Below are 20,779 nucleotides of genomic sequence, written 5' to 3'. Positions count from 1 at the left end.
GGTTAGTTCATATTGCGCCAGAATGATGAACCTCGCTAGGTCAGCTTCCATCGCCCAGTCTGGACGCTGATCCAGCTCTATATATCCTCGAGTCCCCCAGGCAACGATCTATTTCTCCAATAGTTTATATATTCTTACTTCACTGCAAAAGTGTATATAAGTAACCAACATGAAGCTCCAGCTTCATCTGACGCTAGCAGGCTTTTTCTGCTCGGTCCTCGCAATCCAAGATGTCCTCAGCGAGGTCAAAGATTCCAAGAATGGGCTTCCCAACGCTGGTGCCAAAAACCCACTCGACTCAGCCCTCGAGTCATCCCCCACATTCTCCCCCGCAGAGATCTTCGACACCACCGAGATCACCAAATACCTGAATAGCATCAACGTCGACACCATCCCCGACACCGACAGCTGGATAAGCAGTTTTCTTGCCAACCATCTCTTCAACGAAAACACCAATGCCCCTTCTGACCTCGTCAACGAAGTCGATGCCAGCACTGACACTCACCCCATTCAGAGCGACAAAACAATCTACCAGCTCATCTCAGAAAGCAAATACACCACCATTCTCGCTAAAATCATCGACCAAGACCCCAAATTAGTCGAGTTTCTTAACTCTACCCACCACAAAATCACCGTCTTTGCTCCGACTGATGATGCGTTCCGCAAGATTCTGCATCATCACCACCGTCATCATGATGGCCATGACGGTAATGGACACGAACGAGATGGCGACGGCGACAAAGACCACCACATCCCGAAAGAAGTGATTCGCTACTTCGCCCGCTACCACTCTTCCCCCGAGGTCCTAACCGCCGCAAAGCTCTTCCACGCTCATACGGTCAATAGCGCCCTGAACGATTCCCTCCTCGGTACCGACAAGCACGATAACGGTCTCCCGCAGCGTCTTGCCGTGCGCGCTGGTTTCAAAGGGCTGACAATAAACTTCTACAGCCATGTCGTTGCAGCGGATATTGTAAGCCTCCTATACCCAGAATATTCAAACCCTCAAAAAAAGAAAAAAAAAAAAAGAAAAGAAAAAGAGCAGAAAAGGCTAACGTATGACGCATTAGGGCGCATCCAACGGCCTGATCCACGGCCTCGACTCGATTCTCCTCCCTCCACCGCCAGCCCTATTGCTGCTGGATATCCTCCCTACAAAGTTCTCAATCTTCAACCTAGGCTTGATAAAAACAGGTCTAACCCAGTACCTGAACACCACAAAAGAAGAGTCAGCACACGGTTTCACAATTTTCACCCCTTCAAACCGCGCCTTCGACCATCTTGGGCTCCGGATTAACGCGTTCCTCTTCTCCCCATATGGCATTCCGTACCTCCGTGCATTACTTAAGTACCATATCGTGCCGAATCAAACGCTTTATAGCGATGTGCTCTATACGTCCGACGGACAGATTAAGCCGTTTGGAGTTAAGGGTTCAACGCATTTAGATCTGGAGACCCTGTTGGACGATCATGAAATTAGTGTTGACGTGGCGAGGTTCGGCCCGTACACGGGTTTCAGGGTAAATGGATGGCAGCGAGTAGCATTTGCGGATGTGCTGGGGAAAGATGGGGTGATTCATGTTTTAGATCGGGTTTTGATTCCGCCGAAGAGGGTGGAGGGTAAAGTTGTATCCGGGAATGAGGGAGAACTGGAGCTGGAGGAGTTTATGGAGAGACTGAAACCTTGGGTTGAGGAGGATGTTGGAAATGAGAAGAGTGATGACTATACCACGGACCTGTGATGATGGCTGCAGTACCGGCGCTGCGGAGTTCAAGCTGCTACTAGGTGATGCCTTCATTTGCAGAGGTAAAGTTGGATTTGACCAGTTTGTTGTATGGAGGATACTTGATAAGTGCATAGTATTCTACTAACCGCAATTGGCTTTAATGCAATATATCATATGAACGGTGGAAGCAAGACACTTCTCTGGGCAGATGAGTTAAACCTGCCAAAATACCCTCCAGAGGATAGATCCACAGCCACCCATTTAAGTCATGCAATTCTCAACATATATACCACAGGATTCCGCACAAAGGTCTAGACCACTGCATAAGACAGGCAACCTACCTAGTGAGGCCTCCGGCTAGGCCTCAACAGTGCCTGGAACGATGATTCCAGACCCTTCTTCAGCTCTTTGTAGCTGACAACAAAACAAGTCTGCTCGTCACGGCTGACTAGCGTGATTCTTTCGTCGGTTCCGGCATCTAACTTGTTCAGGCATGTCAGCACGTGGCCGAGATCAACCACGGGGTCTCCCGAGGCGTCCACTTGATGGAAAACGTAATCCCGGAATATCTTCAGGTAAAACCGCTCCCCGTTCTCAGACCACTGCCGGTCATGCTCATGCTCCGGGCGCTCATTGATGAAATTCAGTTTTGTCAAGAGCCGGACAAGGCGCCCGTTCTCGAGTTCCCGGCCCAAGTCTGACGTAAGTTGGTCATCCAAATGAAGAGCCGAGTCAAAAGTCGACATCAACTGTGAAGAAATGCCGTTTATTAATATGTCAATATTTCGCTCTTGATCCTTTTGCATTCCGCCAAGCAGCCACATCACTGTGTTCTTGAGCTGCGGACTGTACGCGCGAGTAAAGTGTTCCATGGCCTTCGAAGGATTATGTATGACGTTCGGTTGGTTGGCACCCAAGGTAAGAATGAGTTGCCCGAAATTCACTAGGTCTTGTCGCTGAAGATCGGCGACAGATCTCTGAGCATCGTACTGCACCACGTCCATAATAGCACAGGCATTGAGCCGTATGCGATTTCTTCCCGTAAGCAAGATTTTACTGGGGTCGATAATCCTTGCTGCCAAGCCAGCACTATGTATGCATTTCAAAGCGTTGGCAATCTGGGTAATGTAACCCCAAAGGATCTGTTCGGGAACGTGAGCATTGTGGCGGGCTTGAAACCTCGGCCCACCAGCACTCAAGTGTTGTTCTGCGAGCGTTTTTGAGAGTGGGTGGTAATCAGTGACGAAAATCAATGAGCTGTCCTGGAAACTTCGGCTCGTAAATGCGTCGTGAACTGTCACCATACTACCGCTAGCTATACGTTTCCAGGCCTGGACAGAGCGGATGGCCTTTTCATTTGTTAATCGAAACCCTAGGGCCAATCAACAACGTGCTATCAGAAGGTAAGATTGAGAATGAAGATGTTACCTTCTAACCGCCGAAGCGCGTAATAGTTCCCGTCTTTAGTGGACTGCGCCTTATAGACCCAACTCGGATAGCCGAAGATGGCCGCATTTTTCTGGTGGTTAAGATCTAGAGGTACGAGGGAGTGGAAGTAGTCCACCTGGGCCGGTAATTGAGTATCTATATCACATCAGTGAGCGTATTTTCCGTCGACGTTCCTGCTACATACTGGGTAATGTTTGTAGCGTGGCAGCTGCTTTCTTTTGTAGCTCTTCTCTAAAGTCATTTGGGAGGAATAGATCGTGGACGTTGCGCTGGTACGCCAGTGCGTTCTGATTGTGCGGGCCAATGGGTGCGTATAAGTGATATTGAACCTAGAGCAAGAGGGTATTAGTCCGATCGCGGTAAATGTTGGAACGACTCACTGGCTGTTGAAACCCGGCCTGATTGGCGTAGTAGGCGGCTCCACCGAGGGTAGCAGCGGCGGCATCGTGAGAGAAGGGGTTGGCCTGGACGGGACCAACAGCACCTGGTGCAGCAAGAGGATTCGGAGTAGAAACGAAAGGATCAAAGGCATTGGCCGAGGCCACGCCAGGGTTGCCATTGCCATGAAGAGGTGACTGAAATGCATATCAGGGATAACCTGTTAGCGAATTACCTCCAGAGGCCTCGATACCGTTTAAGTCTTTGATTGCGCCAAAGGCTCCACTGGCGACGTAGCATTATGTAGTGAATAACTGTATTCACCAGACGCCGAGGACATTTGGCCATACGTAGTTGGAAAAAAAAAAGCAAAATCCTCATGAGGAAATTGCGACTAGGACAGCTAATACAAAGAAACTTACCATGTGAGTTGGGTCAAAGCCCTGGGGTATGAATTCTTGTGCTTCAGCAACAGACCAGTCAGGAGTTACTGCGTCCTGTCGAACCCCTGGAGTGCTAGTGTTTGATCCTATATGGTCAGCATACCCTGGAATTCGCATATGCTGTCTACTTACTTGAAGCGGCTGTTCTGGGTTGGAAAGGAGCAGCATTCGCGGCTTTCGGAGAAATTGTAGAGGACTTTTTTAGGGAGGAGCTTGAAGACGTCGGGGAAGACCCGTTCGACGGTAGTAAGGACGGCGTGAAGCTGGGCGAGTCGACATTAAAACGCTTTTTGCTGGCGCTACCGGAAGCTCTCCGTTAACGACCAGGACACACTTCAAATATGAGTTGCGGCTCATTGGAATGCTCACTTGTCCGATTGGTTCGAGTTCTTATGCGGATCGTGGTTGAAAGCGCAGCCTTGAAAACGAGTATTACAGTCAGACAAACGTAATCCAGAAATCCTAGTCCCGACAGGCTTCAGGCACCTTTATCTTCATAACGACATCGACCATAGATGGTTACATTCCGGCACAGGGTATCTTTTGCATTTTCTAAAGTTAATGAAGCACGTCAGCAGTTTGTCTGCAGGGGATTTCGCGTCTGATCCGCGTCTGACCCGAGTGACTGGCAGCTCCAAGCGGCCAAGTAACGCACCTCGCGCCTTCATCTTCGGCGACCCCGTCCCACGACGGGCGTCTTCTAAACTAGGCTTCCCGACGGAGGCCATGATCTTTCCACAAGCAGAGGCAGGTCAACGCAGGGAGTTGTCCATTGATTCGAAACGAGATGTCAGCGGGCAGCAGGGGATATACAGAGGAAAACCACATTCCTCTATTGACGGGGCGTTGTGAGTAAGCAGGATATACCGGCGCGACAAGTCGTGGTTGGGCTAAACGATACCAATGGGACGAAGAGGGGCGTTTCCGATCGGTTGCTAGATCTTAACACATTGAGTCACTCAAATCAATAGAAAGCAGCCGTAAATTATCATACTTGATCAAGAACGCGATGGACGCCTCGTGTCACTGATGGAGGAAGGGAGAGCAGCGGGAGGCCGCACGGCGACGCTGCAAGAGGACGAGTCTGCGGGGAGGGGAAGGCCGCAGTGCAAGGGCGGTCGGAGCTGAGGCGGCGGGCAACGTGACCTCAGCCAGCGATGACGGAGCTCTTTTGAGTCTGAACTGGACAGCTCGCTGGAGCTACTTTCCAACCATAAGGCAATCCACAGAGGAGAAATCGTGCTATATCTATATCAATTATTGCTCTCCTGGAGCCTGAGCTTTTTAATCTCTTTGTGTTGCTGCCACAACAATCATTCTTACCGACGACCGGAGTACCTGTCTGAATGAACACCTGGTGACTCCAGTTCGCTTGTTTATGGAATAAATACCGAATTGACAATAATGTCCTCATCTGGGCCGGATATTTCCGAGCTCTCTGACAGCCAGAGGTCGGCTCTGGAGACATATACCACTGTGACTGGCCAAGAACCGGTTGAGGCCATCGCATTGCTGAGTCGATCGGAATGGAATGTTCAGGTATGAAGCATGATGGAGAGCTAGTTGAATGATGCCTCGCTAATTCTAATGCGAATAGATTGCAATCGCCAAATTCTTTGATGGCGAAGGACCGGATCCCGTTGAAGAAGCCCGCGCGTCTCTCGAGAGTGCCAGCCCTGCCCGTCCAAATCGGCAAACACAGAATCTCCTGCATGAGGATCTAACTGCACGGTTCTCTTCAGCTTCCGCCGCCGCCGATCCGGCTCCTCGGATCGTGACCCAGCCCGGGGACCAGCCCGTCTATCGTCCTCCATTCCTACTAGCTCTCGTCTTCGCTCCGTTCAACCTTCTATATAGACTGTTCTTGGGCTCCTTCCGCCTCTTCGGATCCCTGTTTCCCTTTCTCCCACGTTTACTCAATACGACAGCAAGCCCAGCTCTACAGGGCGCTGGGCGAAATACCAATGGCCGGCGTCCCCTGGCCCCTAAAGATACAGCCGCGAGGTTTATCCGCGAATTCGAGGAGGAATATGGGGTTCATTCGCTCTCGTTCTTAGAGAACGGATATAATATGGCATTGGAAAAAGCCCACCGAGACTTGAAGTTCCTATTAGTGGTGCTTTGCGCCCCTGAGCATGATCACACGGATGCGTGGGTTAGGGAAACCCTCTTGTCTAAAGAGGTCACCGATTTTATCAATGATCCTCAAAATAGCATCGTCGTTTGGGGTGGCAACATACAGGACGCCGAGGCATACCAAGTCGCAAACTCTATTCGATGCACCAAATTCCCGTTCGCTGCTGTGATAGCGCACACACCAAGTGTTTCCTCGACTGCGATGTCCGTAATCGCCAGAATATCTGGCGTTACGTCGCCGGCTGAGTTTGTAGAGAAACTGCGCACTGCCATCGCGCAGAACAAGGAGCCTCTTGAGCGAATCCGGGTTACACGGGCAGAGCAGCAAGCTTCTCGGAGCCTCCGAGAACAACAGGACTCGGCGTACGAGCGCTCACTCGCCATCGATCGGGAACGGGCGAGACAGAGGAGAGAGGCGGAAGCAGCCCGACAGCGCGAAGAGCAACTAGCAGCGGAACGCCAGGCAGCCGAAGAGAAGCGGAAACGCGATCTTGAGCAATGGAAGCGATGGCGAGCACAGTCTATCCGGGAGGAACCAGACACGGGCGTCAAAGACGCTGTCCGAATTAGTATCCGACTACCCTCAGGTGACCGAGTGATCCGCAGGTTCGCCCCTGATGCAGACATGGAGGAGCTATACGCCTTTGTCGAGTGTTATGATATCACGAAAGAAGCTGAGGTATCAACCCCAACTCCAGTCGAGAAGCCAGATGGATACGACCATATATATGGCTTCCGACTTGTATCTCCCATGCCACGAGTCGTCTACGCGGTCGATGCTGGTTCCATCCGGGACAACGTTGGCCGTGGCGGAAGTCTCCTTGTGGAGCCGATTGACGATGAAAGCGACGAGGAGGATAGCTAGAACGTCCATACTCTATTAATGTTCATGTCTGTCTATGCCTAGTGAGGATTACTTCATATCAAGGGTCATCAATGTATGACTGCTCTGTAGATAACATATTCCGTCCAGTTAGCCAATCTGGCTTTTGACTCTGGGAGAAGTCTCCTAAACCCGGAGAGATCTTAGTCCACCGTTCTCGAACTATCCGGATGCTGCGCCTCGCATCTTACTTAAAGCAGCAGGATTGGAGCTGAGGAACCTATCACTATTACCCCATCTATAAGAACAAACTAGGCACATGCGCGTGCGTAGGAGAGACTATTAGTAGGGAGTACTGTAGGCTCATACGACTCGGTTGCTGGCACGTGACGCGAGTAGATTTACCTTGTGTTCAAAAGGGATTTGATATTAATGCACATGTGGGGGCCATGCCTTAAACCGTGAGAGGTAAATACTACATGGAGTTAGCGGATAGAACTTTAAAGAATTAGGCAGCGACTTTGCGTTGTTGGATTTGTCTCAAGCGTGTCTTACCGTATGTCTCGTGCGCGTAGGCAACAGGAGTTCAGAAGACGAAGGATCTCGACCATGTTCAGACCGCCAGTTTTAGGCAGGTTTAGTTCCAAGACTCTGGACCCTTGCGAGTCCATAGCTAGACTACCGCTCGAGACTAGATTCCCCACGATACCACTTGAGGTCATTTTAAAAGACATGATTGGAGAGTCAATTCTGGATCCTGATGCTCGCATATATAAATCCATCCTTGAGCCGACAAAAGCCAGGCAGCCTCAAGTCTTGCGAAGCCACGAGTACAGCTCGGTTAGGGGGATTGCAACTTATTGCGCAACCGTGTGCAGCCTTGGCCTTGCAAGGCTGGCCAACAACAAAGCAGCCCAAGCCCGTACGGCGCACGGCTACTCGATCTTTCAGCTCTAGGATCCAGTCTCATGGAATCTTAAGGAATCTACTCATTACTCAGAGTGAGTCTTTCACATCAATAATGGTCTTTGGCGGTAAGATGCACAGCCACTGCTCCTTGTTCACTGGGTAAGTCGAGGGTTGCTAGGGATTAATTATCCGCAGATTAGCCAGACGCCACGAATGATAGCTGAAGCATGGTAACCGGTACTTGAAACGAAGCTATCGAGTAGCCCGCCTCGCTTAACCCTGGCTGATCGCGACACGTCAAATCGGAGCCTATCACGCGAACGCCATACATCTGCAGGGCGAACGATCGGTTAAGCAAGATAGTTTTCAAGATTTTCAAGAATGCATTTGTTGATGTATGCTGTGCCATATATCCGTACATGGACATCAGGCCAAGCCGTAAGCCGTCAAATGCTATCAGAACGGGTCGATAACCGACTTGATAAACGATAAACGAAACCTTGTGACTAGAACGGGGAACCGGTTGAACCGGTTGAATCCACTTGCTTAGCGCTTACGCGACCTGTCCAGATTGGGCGGTAATATAGTCTGGCTGACGATATCCACGGGGCCCTGGTTGACAGGAATCCGGCCGATGCCAAGATGAACACATCGCACATTCCGGACAGAGGCTGCCCGGAATGTGCGTGGGTGACAGCTCGGCAATGCAGCTGGACCCAAATTCACTTTCTGTAAACATTCTGAAACAATTGCCTTCAAGTACCGGAAAATAAAAACCACGGCGAACCGAGCGTTAATCTGGAATCCTTCCAAGGCCAAGCTACCCGTATCCGGAAGAGGCTGCGTCCGTGCCGAGAGATCGGTGGCTTAGAGTTGGCGAATCCGCAGATAAGATCTGCTTAGCTGAGTCAGCATTATAATACCAGGGATTATGCTGGATCGGAACTGGAAGAAGCGAGCCCGAACCCGGGACGAAAGGGGTATGAGTGGCTTTCGGGCCCGGGAAGGCATCTTGCCGCCCCACCGCCACCCCTGATAACCGGGGCTGCAAATAACAATAGTCAATCCCCCTGCACGTCAGCCGTGGATATCCTTGGCATAAATCATAAAGCGATTACAGAGTCAGTTCGATGCTCCTGTGACCAAGGCGGCCCAATTCAAAATGATACGGCTGCAATCAGCCCCTTCAGGCGTACAGTAGAGTCAGGGGATAGAAGAGTGTGGGTATAGTAGAGTGATAGTGTTGTCCCAATAATAAGCTCTATGGTAAATATTTGGATCAGAGTAGAAAATGCGTATCGCAAGTCGATACGCGATACGATACGCGATACGGGCCATGAAGCATGGAGCCCCATCTGATAGCGATAATATTGGAGACACGGGGGACAGGGGCAATTGCCGTAAAGAGACTGCACAGGCATAATGACAGTTATGCAGTATAACAACGACGACACTGACGTTTACAATGACCGTCCCTCGACAGGCATCATCCTGTGTGATCCTGACCACAGTCATTAAGGCCAGGAATAATGACTCAGGATTGGATCAGCGTCATAATGAGTCTTACCTCCGTCTGCGGTTTCTTCTCCAGATCGCTTAAGTCCGTTGCTTCGGGGCACATCTCAGCAGACCCGTTCATTGCTGCTCGCCGCTCGGAAAGCTGCTGTAGCCGCACCCGTTTGGCCAGAATCCTTTCTCTCCGAGGCCCAGACTTTGGCGCGCCACTAATTTTCTGCATTTTTTTTTGCTTTATGATCTTGGGGTAGAGCCGTTAAATAATACTAATAAGAATGGTGTCCTGTGGTCTTGTTTCTCATTCTTAAGCTACGGGGTCCGTCGATCTTCAGTTACAGAAGGGTTGATCTACTTCTCAGAAAGTTCCCCTCTTGTCCTCCTTTCTCCCTATTCGACATCCCTGCTATACTTGGACAACAGCGTTTAACTGTCACTTTGTGTTTGTTTGCTTATCTTTTCCACCACCAGCCTTTGGGCGTCCCTTCATTTCCCGTTTCCCTGAGACTGGTTGTCTCAACGCCCAGCAACCATGTCGTCTTTCCTAGGAACTGGGACTTTCACTTCCAGCATCAGCCCATCGCAGGCGGTGGAGTCACGCGGAATCGAGAATCACGGTAATGCGACCACAGAGACCGAAACCTTGCACATTGAATCCCATCCGGAGTCGTCAGGCGAGAAGTTGGCCTCTAGTTCAAACAGCATCCTCAGCTCTACCGAAACCGCCCGCGATAAGGACGAGCGCGACTATGAATTGGATGCCGAAGAGGAAGTCACGCGGCTCGCCCAGCAGCTGACGCACCAGTCGACCAAGTACTCTACCCACAATATCGAGAACCCGTTTCTTGAGGTTGGTGAGGACTCGACACTCAACCCACACAGCCCCAACTTCAAGGCGAAGAACTGGATGAAGAATCTTCTGGCGCTGTCTTCTCGCGACCCGGAGAGGTACCTCCCGCGCCAGGCTGGCGTCTCGTTCACAAACCTCAGCGTTCACGGTTACGGCAGTCCGACGGATTACCAGAAGGATGTTTTCAACTCTGTTTTGCAGATTGGAGGGCTTGTCCGGTCCATGATGGGGCATGGAAAGCAGAAGATCGAGATTCTCCGGAACTTTGACGGTTTGGTCAAGGCCGGAGAGATGCTGGTCGTTCTCGGTCGACCTGGAAGGTAAGATTGACCCTGGGCGCTACGGAGGTATTGCTGTATACTGACTTGCCGCAGTGGTTGCTCCACCTTTTTGAAGACTATCGCTGGTGAAATGAACGGTATCTTTATGGACGAGAAGTCCCAGCTCAACTACCAAGGTATTCCGGCAAAGCAGATGCGCAAGCAGTTCCGTGGTGAAGCAATCTACACGGCGGAGACCGATGTTCACTTCCCTCAACTATCTGTTGGCGATACATTGAAATTCGCTGCGCTGGCTCGATGCCCGCGGAATCGCCTCCCTGGTGTCTCCAGGGAACAGTATGCAGTCCATATGCGAGACGTGGTGATGGCCATGTTGGGTCTGTCCCACACGATCAACACCCGTGTTGGCAACGATTTCGTTCGCGGTGTCAGTGGTGGTGAGCGCAAGCGTGTCAGTATTGCAGAGGCGACTTTGAGCGCGAGTCCTCTGCAATGCTGGGATAACAGTACTCGTGGCTTGGATAGTGCCAACGCTTTGGTGAGCCGTTTTTGGAAGCTCAATCGGGATATTTGTGCTAATTGATCGACAGGAATTCTGCCGTACCCTGAACTTGATGGCCAAGTACTCTGGTGCGACTATGGCTGTTGCCATCTACCAGGCCTCTCAGAGTGCTTACGATGTACGCCGAACTCTCCCATTTCGCATGTTCTCTTGCTAATCTAGCCACCTAGGTCTTTGACAAGGTCACTGTCTTGTATGAGGGAAGGCAAATCTACTTTGGTCGAACAGATGAGGCGAAGCAGTTCTTCATTGACATGGGTTTCGAATGCCCAGAGCGTCAGACTACTGCTGATTTCCTTACTTCTCTCACAAGTCCTGCAGAGCGAATTGTTCGAAAGGGCTTTGAGGGCCGCGTTCCCCAGACTCCTGATCAGTTCGCGGCCGCCTGGAAGAACAGCGACGCTTATGCGCAGCTAATGCGGGAGATCGAAGAATACAACCAGGAATTCCCTCTTGGCGGCGAATCTGTTAACAAGTTCATCGAATCCCGCAGGGCCATGCAGTCGAAGAACCAGTGAGTACAAATTACATTGGTGCACTTCGGGTAACTAACACTTCAAACAGGCGTGTCAAGTCTCCATACACCATGTCTGTCATGGAGCAGGTCAACCTGTGCATGATTCGTGGTTTCCAGCGCCTCAAGGGTGATGCCAGTTTGACACTGAGTCAGTTGATTGGAAACTTTATCATGGCTCTGGTTATTGGTAGTGTATTTTACAACCTCGACAATGACACCGGTAGCTTCTACTCCCGTGGGGCTCTGCTGTTCTTTGCTGTTTTGCTCAATGCCTTTGGCAGTGCGCTCGAGGTATGTCTTAATCTTGCGACTATATTTGAGCTTGACTGACAGTCTGTAGATCCTGACCCTTTACGCACAACGCCCCATCGTTGAGAAACAAGCACGTTACGCTATGTACCACCCGTTCGCGGAAGCCATTGCATCGATGCTGTGTGACATGCCCTACAAGATCACTAACACATTCACGTTCAACATCCCACTTTATTTCATGACAAACCTTCGTCGCGAACCCGGCGCGTTCTTCATCTTCCTGCTATTCTCTTTCGTGACGACATTGACGATGTCGATGCTGTTTCGTACAATGGCTGCCTCTTCCCGTACCTTGTCACAGGCACTTGTCCCGGCGGCCATCCTTATTCTCGGCCTTGTTATCTATACCGGTTTCACTATTCCAACCAGGAACATGCTTGGTTGGTCGCGCTGGATGAACTATATCGACCCCATTGCCTATGGATTCGAAAGCTTAATGGTGAATGAATTCCACGGCCGTTTATTCCCCTGCTCTGAGGATGGACTTGTTCCCAGCTATGGTGATACTGCCAACCGAGTGTGTGCCGTTGTGGGTGCAACTCCTGGTGAACTGGTGGTTAACGGTACTACGTATCTCCGCGAAAGTTATCAGTACACCAAGAGCCATGAGTGGCGGAATCTGGGTATCATGTTTGCTTTCATGGCTTTCTTCCTGTTCACATACTTGACTGCGACCGAGTACATTTCCGAGGCCAAGTCCAAGGGTGAGGTGTTGCTTTTCCGCCGCGGCCAGGCTCCTCCCAACGTCGACGATATCGAGACCCACAGCCCAGCAACAGCAGGTGAAAAGGTTGATCAGTCGACTCAAGATGTTGCCAATATCCAGAGACAGACAGCTATTTTCCACTGGAAGGACGTTTGCTACGATATCAAGATTAAAAACGAACCCAGGCGCATTCTGGACCATGTTGATGGATGGGTTAAACCCGGTACTTGCACTGCTTTGATGGTAATGTTTGGTTTCACTTCAAGCGTTGATTACTGCTAATATGAATAGGGAGTCTCTGGTGCTGGTAAAACCACGCTGCTCGATGTGCTTGCTACTCGTGTGACTATGGGCGTCGTCACCGGTGAGATGTTGGTCGACGGTCGCCCTCGCGACCAGTCTTTCCAGCGAAAAACAGGTTACGTTCAACAACAGGACCTTCACCTCCACACCACCACTGTTCGTGAGGCACTGCGCTTTAGCGCTTTGCTTCGTCAGCCGGCCAAAACACCCCGGCAGGAGAAACTCGACTACGTTGAAGAGGTGATCAAACTTCTTGGAATGGAAGCCTACGCCGACGCCGTCGTCGGTGTTCCTGGTGAAGGTAGCTTCTTCTGCCCATTAATCGCTATGCTTTGCTAACTCTTCTAGGTCTCAATGTGGAACAAAGAAAGCGTCTCACCATTGGTGTTGAGCTCGCTGCTAAGCCCCAGTTGCTCCTCTTCCTCGATGAACCTACCTCCGGTCTTGACAGTCAAACCTCGTGGTCTATCCTTGATCTTATCGACACTTTGACGCAGCATGGTCAAGCTATTTTGTGCACTATCCACCAGCCCTCTGCTATGCTCTTCCAACGTTTCGATCGGCTGCTGTTCCTGGCAAAGGGCGGTAAGACGGTGTATTTTGGTGATATTGGTGAGAAATCGTCCACTTTGGCCAGTTACTTTGAACGGAACGGTGCTCCCAAGCTCCCTGCCGATGCCAACCCTGCGGAATGGATGCTCGAAGTTATTGGCGCTGCACCTGGATCCCACAGTGATATCGACTGGCCTGCAGTCTGGCGCGAGAGTCCCGAACGCCAAGCCGTGCACCAACATCTCGCCGAATTGAAGGAGACCCTCTCTCAAAAGCCCACCGAAACCTCTGCATCTGACCCCTCTGATTACAACGAATTCGCGGCTCCTTTCTCCGTTCAACTGTGGGAATGTCTTGTCCGTGTCTTTTCGCAATATTGGCGCAGCCCTGTCTATATCTACTCCAAGGCCGCACTGAGCATCCTGACTTCGCTTTACATTGGTTTCTCGTTCTTCCAGGCACAAAACACCAGACAGGGTCTCCAAAACCAGATGTTCAGTATCTTCATGCTGATGACCATCTTCGGTAACCTTGTCCAACAGATCATGCCAAACTTTGTTACCCAACGCGCGTTATATGAGGTCCGCGAGCGTCCTTCCAAGGCTTACTCCTGGAAGGCCTTCATGACAGCCAACATCCTTGTGGAGCTCCCCTGGAACACCCTAATGGCTGTCATCATGTATTTCTGTTGGTACTACCCTGTCGGTCTCTACCGCAATGCCGAACCCACCGACAGTGTCCATGAACGTGGGGCCCTCATGTTCCTGCTTATCCTTGCCTTCCTCCTTTTCACCTCTACCTTCGCGCACATGATCATCGCCGGTATCGAAACTGCCGAAACAGGCGGTAATATCGCACAACTGCTCTTCTCCCTCTGCCTCATTTTTTGTGGTGTCCTCGCCGGTCCGGACGTCCTCCCGCGCTTTTGGATTTTCATGTACCGCGTCTCCCCATTCACTTATCTTGTTTCCGCCATGTTGTCGACGGGTGTTTCTGGTACGACCGCCTACTGCGAACAGGTCGAATACTTGACGCTCTACCCCCCTAGCAACACTACCTGCTCCGAGTACATGGACCCCTATATCTCTCAGGTCGGCGGTTACCTTCAGAACCCTGACGCCACGTCCGAGTGCACATTCTGCCAGATCTCTAACACGGATACCTTTTTGTCCGCCGTCTACAGTAACTACGACGACGCGTGGCGCAACTTCGGCCTGATGTGGGCGTATATCGCCTTCAACATCGCTGGCGCCGTCTTCATTTACTGGCTTGCGCGTGTGCCTAAGGGGAAGAAGAATTAAAGTCCGGCTTAAATATTCATCAACTCTCTTCTCTTCTCTCTGATTCCCCTGAACACCAAATTTTTTACGTAATGTTGCGAGGGTTGCTGGTCTTTTTTTTTTTTTTTTTGACTTATCTTTTCCTCTTGCATATCATTCATATACGTTTCAGCACATACATAATAGACTAGATCTCATCTTCCTCGAAGATTACATACCTATTCACCTACCGCCACCTATGCCTCATTTCTTATACCTACTTGTTTTCCACAGCCAATCTATTTCTACTTAGATGGCCAGTCGCTTCCTTCTGTCTTTTTTTTTTTTCCTTTCTTCATGCACTCAATCCGCCACTTTTGTGCCTCTTCTATTCCTTTTCTTTCCGTCCTTGATTAAAATAAATCTCATTGGCTGTGAGAGTCAATTACTCATTAGATATTGGTCGAATCTGATCAGTCCACAAATTAAGTTCAGTACGTTTAATCAAGCTTCCTGCCTATTCTGAGCGTAGAATCCATATGTGATATGTCCAATTGCCACTTTCAAGGTCCTGGTCGAGTCAGGCACCAAGAAAGTGTAGGAAGTATCTATTTAGGGCTCAGCCCTGCAGCCCTGCCGCGCAGTCATGTAAACTGGAAAACAATATCTGCTCAAACCGAAGGACACTGAGTCTCAGCTTCGCTTCCAGCGGTGACGGTCCAATAAAGGCATTTAACATCGCCTGAGGTCTATTGACTAGATACCTGCGTTACTTTTTCCCGTAAATCCAGAGATCAGATCAAGGCAGTATCCCCTTACCCCTTATTTGTCGGTCTGTATAGACTTTTTCTTACCTTCCCAGTTCCAGTCTTTGTTCTGTGGCCGCGCTCACATTCATGTCTTATGCCCTTTGAATGATGCACAGCATTCGCAATCAAGATCAGTCCGGAGATGGAATAGCAACTGCACAACCACCATGCAGCTTCAAAGGGCTGTCGATGAGATGGGTGTTCGACTATTCACATCCCTAGAATTTGAATAGACACCTTATTCGTCTAAGCCGGGGCAGGCTCCCATGATCCCATACGTAGCCCATGATAATCGTGTTTGGTTGTGCACGTCACCGGGAATTGGATCATCTACCCGCTGAAGCATCTTTATTTTTGCGTGGTAGCCGATCGAGAACACCAAAGATAGCTCGGCTGAATGAGCTCTTTTGCTGGTCTGTTCGCGTGTGGATATTAGCGTATCTCGTGCGAATGAAGCCAAAGAACCCGAATAAGGACTAGTGATGGTGTAGACTGCGCGGTCTAACTTTCTCGGAGGAAAATAAGCGGGAATCATGCTCCTGAGCTGGGAACGCAGGTGATAGGAGAAGGGAGGAACAGGCATTCCCTACGCGGCGGGCCATCCACCTGGCATGGGTGCAATGCAGTGCAGCCTCGCGCTACGGCCTTCGCTGAGCCTTCAACCACCCCCTGAACGCTGAAGCCGATCTTCGATGGATAAATACGGTTGTTCAACAGTATAGTCTATTTATCATCGCTACATCATACTAGGGGAAAAGCTGAGCACTTGGGTATCAGTACACCTAGGTTGCCCCAAGCGCCCAAGACAGAATCCTAGCTACAGCTATTTCAACCCTCCGGCCAACAACAAACTCTGCCCCGTCATATACCCCGTCGTAGCAAGCATAGTTACCACATTAGCCACCTCCTCCGGGACACCCAGCCTCCCTATAGGAATACCTGCCGCGACTTCCGGAATCGCTTCTGCATTTGGAATCATACCGGTGTCCCCGATCATGGCGGGCGCGACGTCGTTGACGCTGATATTGAACTCTGCAAGGCGTGTGGAGAGATTCTTCATCATGCCTGTCATGCCGCCTTTGGAGGCCGCGTAGTCTGCAGGTACTGATCTTAGTTGTTGACTTGGCATTGAAGGCAGGAGTAACAAAGCACATACGGCAACCATTTATCCCACCACCAGATGCAGCGATCGAAGACATGAAGATGATTCGGCCCCATCGTTGATTGCGCATATGTTCCACAACGCCTTTGACTAGGATGAAGGAGGCGCGAAGGTTGACGTTTATCGTGTAGTCAAATTCCTCCAATGTGATGTCCCAGACTTGGGGGACGCGTTTTCCGTATCCAGCATTAGAGACAAGAATGTCGGGGCGCTGGCCGTGCTCTTTGTCTATTTGAAGAAACATGTCTTGGATTTGTTCTGCGGATGCGACGTCGACTTGGTGGATGGAAATTCGCAGATCCGGAAACGTTGTTTTGATTTGTTCTGTCAAGGAGGTTATTGCGGAGAGATTGCTGGCGTATGTTAATGCTAGGTGGACACCTTTCTCAGCGAGTTGGCGAGCGCAGGCCGCTCCAATCCTAAGCGCATGTTAGCCCTAGTCACTGAGATTGTGAGAAGGGTGGGCTCACCCTCCAGAAGCGCCAGTGATGAGGGCGAGTCGGCCGCGAATCTCGTTTAACTGCGCCATAGTTGAGTTACACAAGGTAAAATTTGAATTAGGGTAGGCTAGATACTCTGGCCCTGGCGCAGATATAAACGACTATAAGACCCAGGGATGAGAGGGGCGGATTTTCCTCGGATCGGAGCAACCCCCGATACCCCGCATCGATGGTGTGGGGGGACAGTCTATGGATCACGGTCCCCACGTCGGGTATCGTTTCGATTCCACTAAATCCTGACAAGGATACCTGAGGCCTCTCAACAGTGATCAGAATAGAAGAGCGCTCGTCATATCGCCCGACCACATTGGAGTCTGCCATTCTCTATCAGCGCCCGATTGGTATAAACCAGGATTCTGCAAGGCATCCAGCGATAATGTGCCAGGATCTCCTGAGACATAGTCACCAACCGCTTCGAGATCCAACCAAGAGAAATCGTTTGCTGGGCTGAAGTGCACATAGCCGTCTTGGCCAGGCATGCATTGTGAAATGGGGTTCGTGTTTTGCGTTAGGATATCATTGCTTTGCTGAGTCCCTGCCGGCGAAGCCGGAGCGGTGGCTTTGGGACGCCATAGAAGCTCAAGGAGCCTAGAATAACGAGCTCCAATATCATCCGGCCCAGCACTGGCTCGCTTCAGCACTTCTGTGGTCCGAGTAACAAGTCCGCGGACGTTCATCTCCTCTGCAGGGAGCATGACACCAAATGATCGCGCCTGGTTTGTCAGCTCAATTAAGCATACAAACTATGATTGGGGATACCTTATATAGAAAAACCGCGGCGTATATGCCGTATAAATAGAACCTTAGAGGCATAAAACGGAGGTGCTTCTCAGGATCGGCTGTTTCGACAAGTATGGTTAGGTAAACTTTTGCGGCATCTAATGACTCGATAATAAATCGGGCATCTTGCATCGAGGCCACATTGTCAAACGTGGCTCGTAAATGCTCCCTCTGAGAGCGGCCATCGTTTTTCTGCTTTGACAAGGACTGGGAGATTGCAGCTTGGAAAGCGAAGGCATTGGTATAGAGTCTAAGATATTCGTATGACAACTGCAAAGTAGTTTGCATAGGCGGGGAACCTATACCAGTTAGCAGATATTCGCCTCAGAAGCACCGCGCGTACATTTAAGTGAGCCCCAACGCGACTTCCACCGCAATATTGCAAGTCGAAAATCGTCCACATATTTCACGTAATCCCCCATTAACATCATCTGATTACTTGTTCGCATTCCAGAGTAAAGGAGATCGTGGACGTTTCCGTAAAGTTGTGTGAGGTCCAGCGTAGCTTGGAATATCTGCGCATAATCCTCGTCTCCCTCTTTGACAGGCTGAAGTGACGGAAAATCCTGGCTGACAAGGCCAGTCATTGGGCCAGGGCCGCGCGACCAGAACGCACGCCCAATTCTCACAGAAATAAGCCGATCCGAGATATAGCAGCTAGTCCAAGCGAGTCGTCTGCGTGCTTCTGCTTCTGTATCTCCAGAAGCGTCCCCACGAAATGAGGTCCTATCCAGCCCCAGGAAGTAACCTGAGCGCAGGGCAAGCCCGACATGCATCCAGGCAGCACGGTCCTCCTCGCCGCGCCCAACTCGTTCTATCTTTGGCCGCAGGCCCTGTGGTTCCCATTCGGCGAGCAGAAGAAGTGCTTCCACGGCTTCCACATCGCAGTCAGCCCCGGCAGCAATACTGGAAATCAGTTCATGCATATACTTGGAGCAGTACTCATGGATCTCTGGTCGCTCAACTAAGTCTTTCGATGCTATTGTGATAACGGCTGTGAGCAGATGTTTCTCATTATCCGCGAAGGCGTCCAGAGCAGCGCGATGGAAATATTTTCGAGGGACCAGGGGGAGGTACGGATGAAAGTTTTCAGCGTAGCGAGCAACTAGCTGCCAAACGGTTCCCGCATCGAGAGATCGCAATTGCACCAGCCTGTACGCTTTTATACCGGTTTTCGTCTGGAGGCTAGCCACATCGCCATTCTGGAGTGCACCATATGTGGAATACCCGCCCGTGCCGGTGCGCACAGAGTCGGTAGTTGCAGGACTAGGCCCGTCGGTGCCTCGCTTCGCGATGTCAGTCAGACACTGCCACGCATCAGAGGGATTCCGAGGTACGGAGCCGATAGACGCGGCATCTTCCTCGTCAACAGATACTGAGGTCGTTGTCGCCACGGTTGGTGCGGGAGGATTTGAGGGGACAAAGACCACGGGGCCAGGATACGAGTTGGAAGCCGGTTGAACGATTTCAGAGTTGGAGGGACTGGTTGAATGTACGCCTGGTTCCTGAGTTGTTGCTTTTGTATCCGGAGTGAAGTTCTTTATCTTGTTCTTTCGAATGCGACGACCCCCGCGATTTGAACCACCCAGGACACATTCCCGACGATCACGAATACATCGCTGGCATGGTGGTACCCCGGGGCTGCCGCTGGCATCTCTAGACATAATAGTCAGTACTTAGGCGATGATTTCCATCTGGGTTTTGAACAGAATGCAACGCACAGATCACATTTGGATTTGCGCTGTCGACAATGCAAACATGCTCTTGAGACACGCTTCATATGGTGATCTGGACGAGCCTTTGGCTTTGATACCGGTGCTCCCTGCACAGGTGGGGATTGTTCGTCCTGCTCTCGGACGTCCATTGCTAGCAATCTTACAAACCAGGTCTAGAGCTAGAGTCGTGACAACGCCATTTTCAGTGCTAAAATAAGAATAGTAACACCTTTTTGGATATATTAAGGTGTTGGGGAAGTCGAAGACGAAGAAATATGAAAGGGACGATCAATGCTCGCAGCGCTGGCCAGCGGAAAACCTCCGCAATGATCTCTTCGCTCCCCAAGTCGTTGAGGCGTATCCGTCTCCGCACACAAGTGCCAATCGTGTTTTATGCGCAATACAGCGAGACGAATAATCAGGCGCTCTGTGGTTGGTCCACGAGCCGACACGAGTGCGTGCAAAAGAAACTTCTTAGTTTGGAATTGTTGCGGATGGAAGAAGTGCTGTCCTAAGCCCAGGCAGATGGCTCGTATTACGCATCCCGTACGTAACGACGTTGTTCCTCATGGATCGGATCGTCAGGTTCAGCTAACATGGAATGCTGCACAGCGAAAGCCTTCCGTTCTAACTACTCTACGGAGTACAAAGCAAGTATAGTTACCAAGCCCCGTCGAGACTAGCGAGCACGATTGACGATTCCAGTTGTGTTTCTAGTTGAAGGAAAGAGCTTAGTGCCCGGTTGAATGCAGCTGCAATAGCGTGGATCGCTGAGAATTGGGAAACTAGATTGACACTTCAGAGCATTCGCCGGGCTCAAAGAAAGGCATCCAAAGAGCTACTCCACACGAGGATATATTAAATGCATTGACCCCGGACTCGATCGCGATTCTCTCCCTCAGGCTTCATAGATATGTATGGTAAGGTCCAGCCAGCGTAAGCTGCATTACAGTATAGTTACCAGGCACGTGGCTCATTTGCCGAGTGCGGGGATGTCGGCCTTTGTCGGCTATTGACATTAGCCTGTCACAAGATAGACGTGGTTTTCCAGCCAATTGAACTTTCATCTTTACAATTCCCTCATGAATGTTAAT

General features: G+C 50.6%; 5 protein-coding genes across 5 annotated transcripts; 3 read left to right on the top strand and 2 right to left on the bottom strand.

Annotated features, from left to right (window-relative positions):
• The first annotated feature begins 5 nt into the window (after nt 1-5).
• On the top strand, nt 6-1,909 carry BDW70DRAFT_133308 (FAS1 domain-containing protein). Its single transcript, XM_073736302.1, has 2 exons — nt 6-973; nt 1,071-1,909. Exons 1-2 carry the CDS (start codon nt 170-172, stop codon nt 1,740-1,742), a joined length of 1,476 nt encoding a protein of 491 aa, XP_073597371.1. The 5' UTR covers nt 6-169; the 3' UTR covers nt 1,743-1,909.
• Nucleotides 1,910-5,054, bottom strand: BDW70DRAFT_133305 (PAN-complex poly(A)-binding subunit PAN3). The gene is made up of 10 exons (XM_073736301.1): nt 4,992-5,054; nt 4,653-4,938; nt 4,484-4,549; nt 4,367-4,415; nt 4,130-4,296; nt 3,977-4,083; nt 3,557-3,751; nt 3,361-3,505; nt 3,156-3,311; nt 1,910-3,099 (listed from the first exon to the last, which is right to left on the bottom strand). Exons 2-10 carry the CDS (start codon nt 4,723-4,725, stop codon nt 2,069-2,071), a joined length of 1,989 nt encoding a protein of 662 aa, XP_073597370.1. The 5' UTR covers nt 4,726-4,938; nt 4,992-5,054; the 3' UTR covers nt 1,910-2,068.
• An 84-nt stretch (nt 5,055-5,138) lies between these two features.
• BDW70DRAFT_133294 (clathrin-mediated endocytosis regulator UBX3) lies at nt 5,139-7,402 on the top strand. Its single transcript, XM_073736300.1, has 3 exons — nt 5,139-5,534; nt 5,593-6,994; nt 7,051-7,402. The coding sequence occupies exons 1-3, from the start codon at nt 5,402-5,404 to the stop codon at nt 7,124-7,126; spliced, it is 1,611 nt and encodes a 536-aa protein (XP_073597369.1). The 5' UTR covers nt 5,139-5,401; the 3' UTR covers nt 7,127-7,402.
• A 2,258-nt stretch (nt 7,403-9,660) lies between these two features.
• BDW70DRAFT_133289 (pleiotropic drug resistance family ABC transporter) lies at nt 9,661-14,861 on the top strand. Its single transcript, XM_073736299.1, has 8 exons — nt 9,661-10,547; nt 10,602-11,046; nt 11,099-11,188; nt 11,241-11,584; nt 11,635-11,878; nt 11,928-12,848; nt 12,897-13,209; nt 13,257-14,861. The coding sequence occupies exons 1-8, from the start codon at nt 9,910-9,912 to the stop codon at nt 14,759-14,761; spliced, it is 4,500 nt and encodes a 1,499-aa protein (XP_073597368.1). The 5' UTR covers nt 9,661-9,909; the 3' UTR covers nt 14,762-14,861.
• A 1,490-nt stretch (nt 14,862-16,351) lies between these two features.
• On the bottom strand, nt 16,352-20,164 carry BDW70DRAFT_166738 (uncharacterized protein; the record flags this gene model as incomplete). Its single annotated transcript, XM_073742070.1, has 7 exons — nt 19,692-20,164; nt 18,314-19,626; nt 17,950-18,269; nt 17,540-17,903; nt 17,161-17,257; nt 16,685-17,109; nt 16,352-16,623 (listed from the first exon to the last, which is right to left on the bottom strand). The coding sequence occupies exons 1-7, from the start codon at nt 19,832-19,834 to the stop codon at nt 16,352-16,354; spliced, it is 2,934 nt and encodes a 977-aa protein (XP_073597367.1). The 5' UTR covers nt 19,835-20,164.
• Nucleotides 20,165-20,779: the final 615 nt, after the last annotated feature.

The sequence above is a fragment of the Aspergillus foveolatus genome (genome assembly GCF_047715535.1).
Source record: "Aspergillus foveolatus strain CBS 279.81 unplaced genomic scaffold BDW70scaffold_15, whole genome shotgun sequence".
Lineage (NCBI taxonomy): Eukaryota > Fungi > Ascomycota > Eurotiomycetes > Eurotiales > Aspergillaceae > Aspergillus > Aspergillus foveolatus.
The sequence above is the reverse complement of the archived record's forward strand: the minus strand, read 5'-3'. Positions and strand labels throughout refer to the sequence as shown.

Bases quoted from the DNA above. Each gene is read 5' to 3' on its own strand.
- BDW70DRAFT_133289 (XM_073736299.1), top strand. From the start codon at position 9,910: ATGTCGTCTTTCCTAGGAACTGGGACTTTCACTTCCAGCATCAGCCCA. The intron at 11,879-11,927 runs GTATGTCTTAAT...GACAGTCTGTAG, and splicing joins CCTTTGGCAGTGCGCTCGAG to ATCCTGACCCTTTACGCACA. The intron at 12,849-12,896 runs GTAATGTTTGGT...TAATATGAATAG, and splicing joins GTACTTGCACTGCTTTGATG to GGAGTCTCTGGTGCTGGTAA.
- BDW70DRAFT_133308 (XM_073736302.1), top strand. From the start codon at position 170: ATGAAGCTCCAGCTTCATCTGACGCTAGCAGGCTTTTTCTGCTCGGTC. The intron at 974-1,070 runs GTAAGCCTCCTA...ATGACGCATTAG, and splicing joins ATGTCGTTGCAGCGGATATT to GGCGCATCCAACGGCCTGAT.
- BDW70DRAFT_133294 (XM_073736300.1), top strand. From the start codon at position 5,402: ATGTCCTCATCTGGGCCGGATATTTCCGAGCTCTCTGACAGCCAGAGG. The intron at 5,535-5,592 runs AGGTATGAAGCA...TCTAATGCGAAT, and splicing joins TCGATCGGAATGGAATGTTC to AGATTGCAATCGCCAAATTC. The intron at 6,995-7,050 runs CTAGAACGTCCA...AGTGAGGATTAC, and splicing joins GAAAGCGACGAGGAGGATAG to TTCATATCAAGGGTCATCAA.
- BDW70DRAFT_133305 (XM_073736301.1), bottom strand. From the start codon at position 4,725: ATGGCCTCCGTCGGGAAGCCTAGTTTAGAAGACGCCCGTCGTGGGACG. The intron at 3,752-3,976 runs GTAAGTTTCTTT...TATGCATTTCAG, and splicing joins GCTTTGACCCAACTCACATG to TCACCTCTTCATGGCAATGG. The intron at 3,100-3,155 runs GTAACATCTTCA...GATTGGCCCTAG, and splicing joins CGCGCTTCGGCGGTTAGAAG to GGTTTCGATTAACAAATGAA.